At 43.3% G+C, this 12242-nt stretch overlaps 1 protein-coding gene across 3 annotated transcripts in view; it reads right to left on the reverse strand.

The window, feature by feature from the left end:
- The window catches only part of LOC142243036 (uncharacterized), a 129397-nt gene that overhangs the window by 92749 nt on the left and 24406 nt on the right, over window positions 1-12242 (reverse strand). For all 3 annotated transcript variants that reach the window (XR_012724297.1, XM_075314546.1, XM_075314557.1), the window contains exon 3: window positions 1-226. This exon is cut by the window's left edge and continues 69 nt beyond it. Coding sequence is in view for 2 of the 3 variants with exons in the window: in XM_075314546.1 (XP_075170661.1) it covers window positions 1-226 (226 nt within the window). In the remaining variant the exon portion in view is untranslated. The remainder of the gene's footprint in view (window positions 227-12242) is intronic.

The raw sequence follows: 12242 nt of genomic DNA on the forward strand, positions 1-12242 counted from the left end.
AGTTTTTTTTCTTTCAAGTCGCTCTTTTAAGTGATTTGGGAATCCATCAAATACAGAAGGCACTGCGTCCAGGCGTAGCCTAGGGACCATGGCTCCTGGACGTATCATGTAGTCATTTTCGGTAAAATGATCACTACAGATTCTGCTGGATGCACAAGGATTCCAGTCTTTACGTCGTATAGCCAGAACCCATTTGGACAAACGGTCAGGATCTTTCATTGGAAACCTGTGGAAGATTTGAGTTTTTGCTTAACAAAGTATATAAATCCCGATTCATCGAGACTGACATTTTGAATGCCAGTCTTGATGGAAGGTGCACTGGTATAAAACATACCAAATTCAATAGGAGGCGTGCGCCAAAGCAAGAAATCTATTGTAGTGACAGACTGGAGTGCATTTCTATTGACATTTCCCCATACAACCACTTTTCTAACAGAATGCATGAAGTGGTGCCAAACGTCTCTAGGTTTTAGTCCTCATTGAGATACCAGTGTTGCATCCATTTTTTGCATGAATACCAATCTACCCATTATAACCAGGGCTGTGGAGTCGGTCAGCCAAACCTGCGACTCCGACATATATTGCTTATATTTAAGTGAAAAATTTATTGTAGTACAATGTGAACATCAGATATTTAATCATTTTTATGGTACAATAATCAAGATATTTAGATAGAACATAAAATATATTTATTTTAATACAACTTTAGAACACAAGAAAACTATAATAAAATTTGTGCAGTCTATGAATTTGTTGTAAGAAATAGAATTGCCTCCATCAGATCCTCCTTCATAGATGACCTCAAATCTGACCTAATAATTTTAAGGCTAGAGAACAACCTCTCTATACTAACTTGGGTTGGAGGCAAAGTCGTAACCACATGGGCAACATCTCTAACAATTTCCGGGTATAAAAAGGAATTGCCTCATGCACAGTCAGTTTTGATGAATGGTTGAAGTTTTCTATTTTGAGAGCAAGTAAAAAATGTTGCTGAAATCTGGTCAATCTGCTGCTATAGGAGACAGAGTGAAATCTTTTTTCTTGCGGCAACACTTTGCCTGCTCCATGTCATCCAAATACTTGTCAAAGTTAAACTGCTCATCTGATGAGGATGAAGATACGGCAGCAATAGCACTGTCAGGCCCCAAGACCTCTTGTGTCTGGCAGTCCTGTAGGCCACCCATCCTAACTGCTAACTCAGTCAGAGCTTCTTTTCCTATATAGCAAAAAAAAAAAAAAGCAGAGGGCACTCACCAAATGAAAGCAGAAATCTTGTATTTAATTTTCAAAGTGGAACAGGCATAAAAGGACAGGGGGGAGAGAGACCGACCACCCAGAGACGACAACGGTTTTGCATCGGCAGCCAGCGCTTTGACAAGTCCCTAGTGACTACGTCAGTTCCTAACCAAATGAAAAAAATTGGCACGGGATGTTTTTCAAGTGTGTTTTTGGAGCTGACGAATCAGATTTTTTGGATGTTAAATTAAAAATTATAGATAACAAAATAAACGAGAGAAATGTTCAGAAAAGACACAGCAGTAAATATGCGGCTTCGGTTTGATAGCCATCATCCACCACACGTGAAGAAAGCAATACCCTATAGTCAGTTCTTAAGATTAAAACAGATTAACAGCGAGCAAAAAAACCTTTTTGCAACAAATCAGAAAAACTAGAAATGAGACTAGTCCAAAGAAAACATCCGCCAAATTTAATTAGAAATGCGTTTGATAGAGCCAATAAGAAAAAAAGAAGAAAAAAATAACAGTAGAAAAAAAACTATTGAACAAGTTGATGAGAGGGAAAAAGAGGGACACATCGTTTTAGGTTTAATTTTAGGTTTAGTTCTATGGATAAGCATATACGATTATGAACAATTGGTATTTGATTCAGGAAGATCGGGATTTGCAACCAGTCGCCAAAAACAAACCCTCTATCACATATAGGCGGAATAAAAACTTAGGAGATGTCTCCGTCCACGAGAGATTTGCCCCAAAAACAAACTGGTTGCAAAAATCAACTATTGTCAGTAATTACAGGTGCGGGACATGCTCTTTTTGCAAGCAACATTTACAAAGTAAAACTGTCAAAATAGGCGGGATATTACATATGATAAAAACAATTTACAGTTAGGTCCAGAAATATTTGGACAGTGACACAAGTTTTGTTATTTTAGCTGTTTACAAAAACATGTTCAGAAATACAATTATATATATAATATGGGCTGAAAGTGCACACTCCCAGCTGCAATATGAGAGTTTTCACATCCAAATCGGAGAAAGGGTTTTGGAATCATAGCTCTGTAATGCATAGCCTCCTCTTTTTCAAGGGACCAAAAGTAATTGGACAAGGGACTCTATGGGCTGCAATTAACTCTAAAGGCGTCTCCCTCGTTAACCTGTAAACAATGAAGTAGTTAAAAGGTCTGGGGTTGATTACAGGTGTGTGGTTTTGCATTTGGAAGCTGCTGCTGTGACCAGACAACATGCGGTCTAAGGAACTCTCAATTGAGGTGAAGCAGAACATCCTGAGGCTGAAAAAAAAGAAAAAATCCATCAGAGAGATAGCAGACATGCTTGGAGTAGCAAAATCAACAGTCGGGTACATTCTGAGAAAAAAGGAATTGACTGGTGAGCTTGGGAACTCAAAAAGGCCTGGGCGTCCACGGATGACAACAGTGGTGGATGATCGCCGCATACTTTCTTTGGTGAAGAAGAACCCGTTCACAACATCAACTGAAGTCCAGAACACTCTCAGTGAAGTAGGTGTATCTGTCTCTAAGTCAACAGTAAAGAGAAGACTCCATGAAAGTAAATACAAAGGGTTCACATGCAAACCATTCATCAATTCCAAAAATAGACAGGCCAGAGTTAAATTTGCTGAAAAACACCTCATGAAGCCAGCTCAGTTCTGGAAAAGTATTCTATGGACAGATGAGACCAAGATCAACCTGTACCAGAAGATGGGAAGAAAAAAGTTTGGACAAGAAAGGGAACGGCACATGATCCAAGGCACACCACATCCTCTGTAAAACATGGTGGAGGCAACGTGATGGCATGGGCATGCATGGCTTTCAATGGCACTGGGTCACTTGTGTTTATTGATGACATAACAGCAGAAAATAGTAGCCGGATGAATTCTGAAGTGTACCGGGATATACTTTCAGCCCAGATTCAGCCAAATGCCGCAAAGTTGATCGGACGGCGCTTCATAGTACAGATGGACAATGACCCCAAGCATACAGCCAAAGCTACCCAGGAGTTCATGAGTGCAAAAAAGTGGAACATTCTGCAATGGCCAAGTCAATCACCAGATCTTAACCCAATTGAGCATGCATTTCACTTGCTCAAATCCAGACTTAAGACGGAAAGACCCACAAAAGAGCAAGACCTGAAGGCTGCGGCTGTAAAGGCCTGGCAAAGCATTAAGAAGGAGGAAACCCAGCGTTTGGTGATGTCCATGGGTTCCAGACTTAAGGCAGTGATTGCCTCCAAAGGATTCGGAACAAAATATTGAAAATAAAAATATTTTGTTTGGGTTTGGTTTATTTGTCCAATTACTTTTGACCTCCTAAAATGTGGAGTGTTTGTAAAGAAATGTGTACAATTCCTACAATTTCTATCAGATATTTTTGTTCAAACCTTCAAATTAAACGTTACAATCTGCACTTGAATTCTGTTGTAGAGGTTTCATTTCAAATCCAATGTGGTGGCATGCAGAGCCCAACTCGCGAAAATTGTGTCACTGTCCAAATATTTCTGGAACTAACTGTATATCCTGCAGGACAGATTATGTCGTCTACGTGGTTTTCTGTACATGCGGTCGTTTTCATGTTAGAAAAACAATTAGACCCTTGTTCGTCAGATTTAGGGAGCATCTGAACTCCCTAAGTACAGGGATTGGTGCACCCAGATAAAGCATGTGCATGAGAAACACGCTGGTGATCAAAACTCTCTAATGTTTGCTGGTTTGGAAAGAGTTTCTCCCGCGGCCGCAGGTGGTGACACAAATAAATTGCTGTTACAACAAGAATTCAGATTGATCATAAAAAGTGAAGCAATGGGACCACTTGGTCTAAATGATAAGAACGACATGCTTGTATTTTTGTAATCTTTTGCTATGTACTTGAATTTTTGCTTAATGTTTGTTTTGCACTTTCTTTTGTATTTTTGAATATGTTTAGTTCTTAACTAATTTGATTTTAATACACTTACGTCACTTCGAGTCCACACCCTTAAAACAGTGAGGAACTGACGTAGTCACTAGGGACTTGTCAAAGCGCCGGCTGCCGGTGCAAAACCGTTGTCGTTTGTGGGTGGTCGGTCTCTCTCCCCTCTGTCCTTTTATGCCTGTTCCATTTTGAAAACTAAATATAAGATTTCTGCTTTCATTCGGTGAGTGCCCTCTGCTCTTCTTTTTTGCTATATTGCTTCTCAGTTTATCCCGTGAGGTGCACCCCTTGTGGCAGTTCCACACTAGCGAACGTTGGTCTCGTTAATCGAGACAGGTGAAAATATGCACTAATTGCTGGCTGAAAGCTGTGCCCTGTTTTTCCTTCTTTTCTGAATGATTTATGCTTATTTTCCTTTAGTAAGCTGTTGATCATCAAGCAGTATATAATGAATTGGGTCCACATAAACAGCTGCCAGAAGAATTTTATTTTCTAATAGCTGTGTCTCTCTCTGTTTCACTGAAGCAGATATGCCATCTGCGATTAAACCTCATCTTTGGGACAGGCAAAATAGCAAGTTCTTCCACTCCCTTATGAAAATGCCAGGAGTTAAATCCTCAGCTTGTAATTTTTTAGTCACGGTAAATGGGTGATTAAGCAATTCCTTCAATTCTTGAGGGAGGGATTGATTGGTGGTCACAGCGACGTCGCTGACAAGGTATGTGCGTGTGACGCTGCCGTAGCGATAATGTTCGCTACGGCAGCGCTCACCACATATCGCTGGAACGACGTGGGCAGGTGCTATCGCGCTAAACATCGCTAGCGATGTCGCAGTGCGTAACGTACCCTGAAGTGAAAGTCAATACACACAAGTGGCTGAATTGAAGGAATTGCTTCATCACCCATTTTCTATATAATAAACACTTGAAATAGATCACTGTGTGTAATGACTCTATATAATATATGTTTCCCTTTTTCTATTGAATTACTTAAATAATTTAACTTATTGATTATATTCTAATTTATTGAGATGCACTTGTATTGTAACTCATGTTAGTGGTAAGTTTAGGATGATATTTTTTGTGTTGATTTGTGAAAATATTGGAATTTTGGCAAACATTTTGTCAATTTTGCAAATTTCAATATTGTTAAACCAGTTAGTCATGTTGTACAAAATAATAAATAAATAAATAACATTTCCCATATGTCTACTTTACATCTGCATCATTTTAATTTGTTAGGTTGTAAGGGTATGTGCACATGTGTTTACGCATTCTTTCACGGCTATCGCAGGGGTTCCTGTGCTGTACCCCCGCAATCACCACAGGGTTTCCAGCTAATGTTACAGCCAGCATCCAGCTCTCACTGCCCGGAGGGTTGCCCGCGCCACTCCCGGCAGTTTAACCCCATAAATACTGCAATTAATACGATCGCAGCATTCAGGAGGCAGGGAGAGGGATCGCTTTCCTCTCCCTGGCGATCGGGTCCCTGTAATGGGATCACAGGGACCCGACCCTGGGTTACTGAGCTACGGAAAGCCTCACACACCATGCTGGCTGGTTGCATGATGTGTGAGGCGAAGTGTCAGTGCGGCGAGTTCAGCACTGACAGATATAACCACTGCAGTGATCGAGCATTGCAGGGGATTATATCGGACATACTGTCATGCTGCTTCTTTTTTCTGCAAGAAAACCTGCAAGGAAAAAAATCTGCCACATGTGCACAGCAAGTCATGATTCTCATAGACTTTGCTGGGATGTGTTTTTCCTTGCAGTATTTACGGTATAAAGTCTGCAAGGAAAAATGCAGGAAAAAAAAAAAAAAGCAACGTGTGCCCATAGCCTTAGAAAAATAAAGGCTGACAGCAATTCCTCATTTACATAAGAAATTTACAAAGCCTGTTTCTTTACGGACCAATTCAGATTTAGGCTGTGTGCCCACGATGCATTTTTTCATGTGTTTAGGTCTTGCAGATTTTAAATCAATATTGCAAGGAAACACGAACCCAGCAAAGTCTATGAGAATCCTGACTTGCTGTGCGTATGTTGCAGATTTTTTTCTTGCAGATTTTGGTGCAGAAAAAAGCAGCAGCATGTCCATTTTTTCAGCATTTTTTCCTGTGTCTGATCTAATCCACTGCAGAGTTCAATCACCACAGTGGATTATATCTCGCCGCACTGACACTTCGCCTCAAACACCATGTATCCGGCATAGTGTGTGAGGTGATCCATAGCTCAGTAACCAGGAGGCTTGCATTGCAGGGACCCGACCGCCAGGGAGAGGTAAGCGATTCCTCTCCCTGCCTACTGAATGCTGTGATCGCATTCATCACAGTATTTAGGGGGTTAAACTACCGGAAGCGGAGCGGGCACCCAGCTGTAACATTAGCCGGCGGCGATCGCCATAACTAAAAAAAACGAATGGGAAAAAAAAATTGTGCAAACGCAATAAAAAAAACATGTGCAAATGTGATAAAAAAAACATGCTTTTTTTTCTGCCGCATTTTTCCTGCCAAAACATGCAGTTTTGTATGCAGAAAATCTGCTACATATCCTTAGAAGAACATTGAGGGGTCTAATTAAGCTATACAGTTGAAACCAGAAGTTTACATACAATATGTAAAAAGACACATCTGCAGGTTTTTCTCACTATCTGACATTAAATAAGAATATACCTTTCCTGTTTCATATTAATTTGGATTACTAAAATGTAATATATAAAGCTATATATAATTATACTAGAAGGTGGCTCGATTCTAATGTATCGGGTAGTCTAGAATGTGTATGTAGGTTAGCAGATTGAATAATAAGATAATGAATGGACTGGATGGGTTAGGTTTAATTTAATATTCTTATAATTGTTTATTGGTTTTAAAATGACAAACAACAGAAGGAACAGTTTTAATAGATGAGTCTAATGTTTAATGATGTCCATGGCTTGTAATGAAAGAAGGCCATGAACAGTGTAAAGTTAAGTAAAAATATGCTGATGCTGTGATGTGGCTCAATGCTGGTATGTGCCCCCATCTGGTGCAGCCACCATCCTGACATGTGCCCCCATGCTGTGGGGTAATGTGTGCAAGGGGCGGAGCCAAGTGGGGCCATGGAGCTGAGGACTGCATGGCTGGGGACAGGTGACTATTCATGTGTGTCTGTGTTTATGTTCAGTGTATACATGCGGAGGGCGGAGTGAGGGGGGGTGTGGAGCCGAGTGGGGTAATGTGTGCGGGGGCGGAGGCGAGCGGTGGGTATGTGTCGGCTGGGTTGCCGGTGTATAAGGCAATGGTAATTTCAGGCTCAACCACTTAGTTTAGGTGCTTAGGGGAAAAAGAGTCATAAATAGTATGTAACCCCAGCACTCAAAATGAAAGCAAGAGAATTTTTTGTGATGCAAGTGGATTTATTGACACACTGCAAAAGTGAACCTTAACCAGAGCAACACCGACGTTTCGGCGTAGAGCCTTTCTCAAGGTAGTTGCCTGAAAAGGTGTGAAAAATGACAAAATGAGTGCATGTATGTACAAGTGGGACATAGAATATGTACAGGATAAATACAAAAATATTTACAAAAATGTACATGTAGGGAAAGAACATACATCAATGGTTACAGCTGGATGGCGCGGGTCACATAGGACAACCGAAATGCATAAAGGGAGGCAAGGTTCTTTCACAATTGCAGAGTGTGCTCTAATAACATAAGGGAGATAATAGTTAGTAGGCATGTTTCAGACAAAGAAGTACCATGGGGAAAAAGGGACAAATGGATTGTCAGGCAAAGGTACAAGCCAAAGTCAATATCCTGGGGTGTAGAGGGCAGAGCAAGCGTAGCAAAAGAAGAATATGATAGTAATAGAAATGTGTTGATGTTCAGTGTATACATGCGGAGGGCGGAGTGAGGGGCGGTGTGGAGCATAGTGGGGTAATGTGTGCGGGGGCGGAGGCGAGCGGTGGGTATGTGTCGGCTGGGTTGCCGGTGTAGGCTCCCGGGGGTGCAGCATTCACTGGGGAGTCGGGGCTCCGTGTTGGTGCGGGGAAAAGATTCGGGCATCGTCATGTCGGCCCGTAGTTCGGGCTGTTCAGTTAGCTGAGCCATTGGTCGCAGACTCTTTAGTGCGCGCGGTGTGGCGACGGTTGACACTGTAATGACGTCATTTTGGAGCAAGACAGACAGAATAAGGCAAATATATATAATATAGGGAATCCGCACCGTCACATTTACAATCACGAAATTTTGCAAAGACACCCCATGTGACTCAGGGAACGTCATAGACTACGTTTTGACGGGAAAATTTAACCTTGCGCTTTACAGTTATTCGCCAAAAAAACCTGCTCTCACATTAAAGTCAATAGAGCTGCGAGCTATTAGGTTATTAATAGGAGCTCTGATTGGTTGCTATAGGCAACGAAGGACATTCTTAGTATAAGAAGCTTATGTGTGAGGTAATATGATGTCAGTGGATAGACAGACACACAGACCGTTACACAGAGAGAAAGAGCGAGAGACACACACACACACACAAAGAGAGAGACACACGGAGACACACACACAGATACGTAGACACAGAGACACACACTCAGAGACAGATACATACAGCGAAACAGAGACACAGACTGATACGCACACACAGAAGGAGGGAGACAGACAGAGAAGGAGGGAGACAGACAGACACTTTGTTACTATCTCGGGCAACGCCGGGTACTACAGCTAGTTATTTATATTTGCCAAAATGCCAGAATAATGAGAGAGAATGTTTTAAGACATTTTTGTTCCTTTCTGCAGTCACAAGTTTACTAAAGGGTGCTTTACACGCTGCGACATCACCAGCGATAGCTAGCGATGTCGTGTGTGATAGCACCCGCCCCCGTCGCTCGTGTGACATTTGGTGATCGCTGCCATAGCGAATATTATCGCTACGGCAGCGTCACACGCACATACTTTTTCAGCGATGTCGCTGTGACCGTCGAACAATCCCTTCTTCAAAGGGGGAGGTGTGTTCGGCGTCATAGCGACATCACTAAGCGGCCGCCCAATAGCAGAGGAGGGGCGGAGATGAGCGGCCGGAACATGCCGCCCACCTCCTTCCTTCCTCATTGCCGGTGGACGCAGGTAAGGAGATGTTCGTCGTTCCTGCGGTGTCACACGTAGCGATGTGTGGTGCCGCAGGAACGACGAACAACCTCGCTACTGACCAGACAACAATTTTTGGTAAATGAATGACGTGTTACAGACCAACGATTTTAACTCTTTTGCGATCGCTTAAGGTCGCTCCTAGGTGTCACACGCTGCAATGTCGCTAACGACGCCGGATGTGTGTCACCAACACCGTGACCCCGATGATTTATCGTTAGCGATGTCGCAGCGTGTAAATGGCCCTTAAGAGTTCTATGTCTTTAAACAATATGGGACAGCTCATATGATGATCTCATGTCTTTGGAAGCTTCTGATAGATTTATTGGCAACATCTGAGTTATTTAAAGACACAGCTGTGGCTGTATTTAATGCACACCTGAAACACACTGCTTCTTTGTGTAGCATCATGGGAAAGTCAAAAGGAATCAGCCAAGATCTCAGGAAGAGAATTGTGGACTTGCAAAAGTCTGGTTCATCCTTAGGTATAATTTGCACATACCTGAAGGTGTCTTGTTCATCTGTACAAACAATTATATGAATGTACAAACAAGATGGGAATGTCCAGTCATCATACCACTCAGGAAGGAGGAGGGTTCTGTGTACCAGAGATGAATCTGCTTTGGTCAGACACGTGCATATCAACCCAAGAACAAAAGCAAAAGACCTTGTGAAGATGCTGGCGGAAGCTGGTAGGACTACCATTATTCACAGTGAAACAAGTACTTTATCAACATGGACTTAAAGACCACTTTGCCAAGAAGACGCCATTACATTAATTTTTGGAGACATGTCCTGTGGACTGACGAAATTAAAATTAAACTGTTTGGCCATAATGAAAATCGTTATGTTTGGAGGAAAAAGGGAGAAATTTTGAAGCCTAAGAACACCATCCCAACAAGGGCCATATTTACCACTAGGCACCTGTGGTCTGGTGCCTGGGGCGGCACCTTCTGGCAGCAAAAAAAAAAATAATTTTTTTTTTTTTTACTCATTCTCTCCCCCTCCGTTAGACAGTTGATTAAATCCACTGTGCTTTCGGTGGGGAAGCGGGCGGGAGTTTCGCACCTTCATTTATCTGTATCTGCACCTTTAAGACACAATACAGATAAACTCCAAGCGCCGGGCACAGAGAGATGATTGACCCCGGAAGTGCTGTCGCCTGCACTTCCGGGGTCAGAGGCGCACGCCAATCAGCTCCGTGTTGTGGCGTCCAATGCTTCAGATGCCACGGAGTAGGAGAGATCACTCACCGCAGCCGAGAGAGGAACGATGGACACCAGAGGAGCAGGAGGAGGAAGAGGAGGAGGGCAGCAGGAGCAGGTAATCGCTCGCAGAGCTGAAGATTCATAGGGAAGGTGCAGGTCTTCCTAATGAGGATTGTGGGGGAGGGGCAGGCAGAGGCTATAGTGATGTGTGCAAGGGAAGGGCAGGCAGAGGCTGTAGCGTGATGGTTGTGGGGGAGGGGCAGGCAGAGGCTATAACGTGATTGTTAGAGAATAGTCAGCCATAACATGCTGAGCAGCCATGTTGTACCTAACAGCCATCTTCGGCAGACTTAAGCAAACTAACTTTGCAGCTAATGAGATGCATTGGCTAGAGTTCTACCCCCCCAGAGAGGAGACATCAGTATTATAAGCAAGTATAAGAAAAAGTTCCAAAAAGTTGATTTGAATAGAATACAATTGCGTCAGTTGATAGATGGTGATGTGGTGATGTGTAGTCATGAATAGCAGGTATATTGAATTGATAAAGAAACAAAGTTGTCAATAGAGTGGTCAGTGTTTGAAGAGTTATGTGAAGTAGAGGCGCCTTCAGGGATCAGAGATGCCAGCCATGACAACATTACTGAATTAATTAAAAGTATCATGGAGGCCCATAGGGATCTGATAAGTTTCTACCGCAATGCTCGTAAATAATGTCATGATGTATCATTATATTCTTTGTTTTCTAATGTGTACGCCTTTCTCTGCAGTATGAGCTTTCCTTTGTCTAACATGTATAAAAGCCCCCACACACCTATCGGGGAGCCCACTTCTTCATCTGTTGCTAATTCTGCTGTTCTGTAAGACACCTGCGTGTGTCATCCTGCCGCTAACCTGTCTTATCTGCTCTGTTGCTATCTCGGAAAAAACTTCCGTTCCAAGCAAAGACTGATTGTCTACAACATCTTCTTAGCTCTCAAGGTCTACGGACATTTTCTTTCAGTGATGTGTGTGGGGGAGGGGCACAGAAAGGCTATAACGTGATGCATCTGGGGGAGGGGAAGGCAGAGGCTATAGCGTGATGGTTGTGGGGGAGGGACAGGCAGAGGCTATAGCGTGATGGTTGTGGGGGAGGGACAGGCAGAGGCTATAGCGCGATGGTTGTGGGGGAGGGACAGGCAGAGGCTATAGCACGATGGTTGTGGGGGAGGGACAGGCAGAGGCTATAGCGCGATGGTTGTGGGGGAGGGACAGGCAGAGGCTATAGCGTGATGTTTGTGGGGGAGGGACAGGCAGAGGCTATAGCGTGATGTTTGTGGGGGAGGGGCAGGCAGAGGCTGTAGCGTGATGGTTGTGGGAGAGGGGCAGGCAGAGGCTATAGTGATGTGTGTGGTGGAAGGGCAGGCAGAGGCCATAACGTGATGTTTGTGGGGGAGGGGTAGGCAGAGGCTATAGTCTGGGGATTAGGAGGCCTATTGCTGTAGATGGGGGGGTTTAGGAAGGTTATTGCTGTAGAGGGGGATTACAGAGTGAGGGATAGTGCAAGGGACAAAATCAATGGGGAAAAGTGTAAGGACTCAGTATGTTGGGGCGCTCAGTATGGAGAGGGGTAAACTTGGCACTCAAGATCAACGTGAATACTGGTTTTATTGTGAAGAACTTGTAGGACCAGCACAAGCACAGATATTTTGTTCAAAAGACCTTCATTAGCGTGCGTGCAGAGGGTCCTCAGAGAGTATAGT

Source organism: Anomaloglossus baeobatrachus, chromosome 1, assembly GCF_048569485.1.
Source record: "Anomaloglossus baeobatrachus isolate aAnoBae1 chromosome 1, aAnoBae1.hap1, whole genome shotgun sequence".
NCBI lineage: Eukaryota > Metazoa > Chordata > Amphibia > Anura > Aromobatidae > Anomaloglossus > Anomaloglossus baeobatrachus.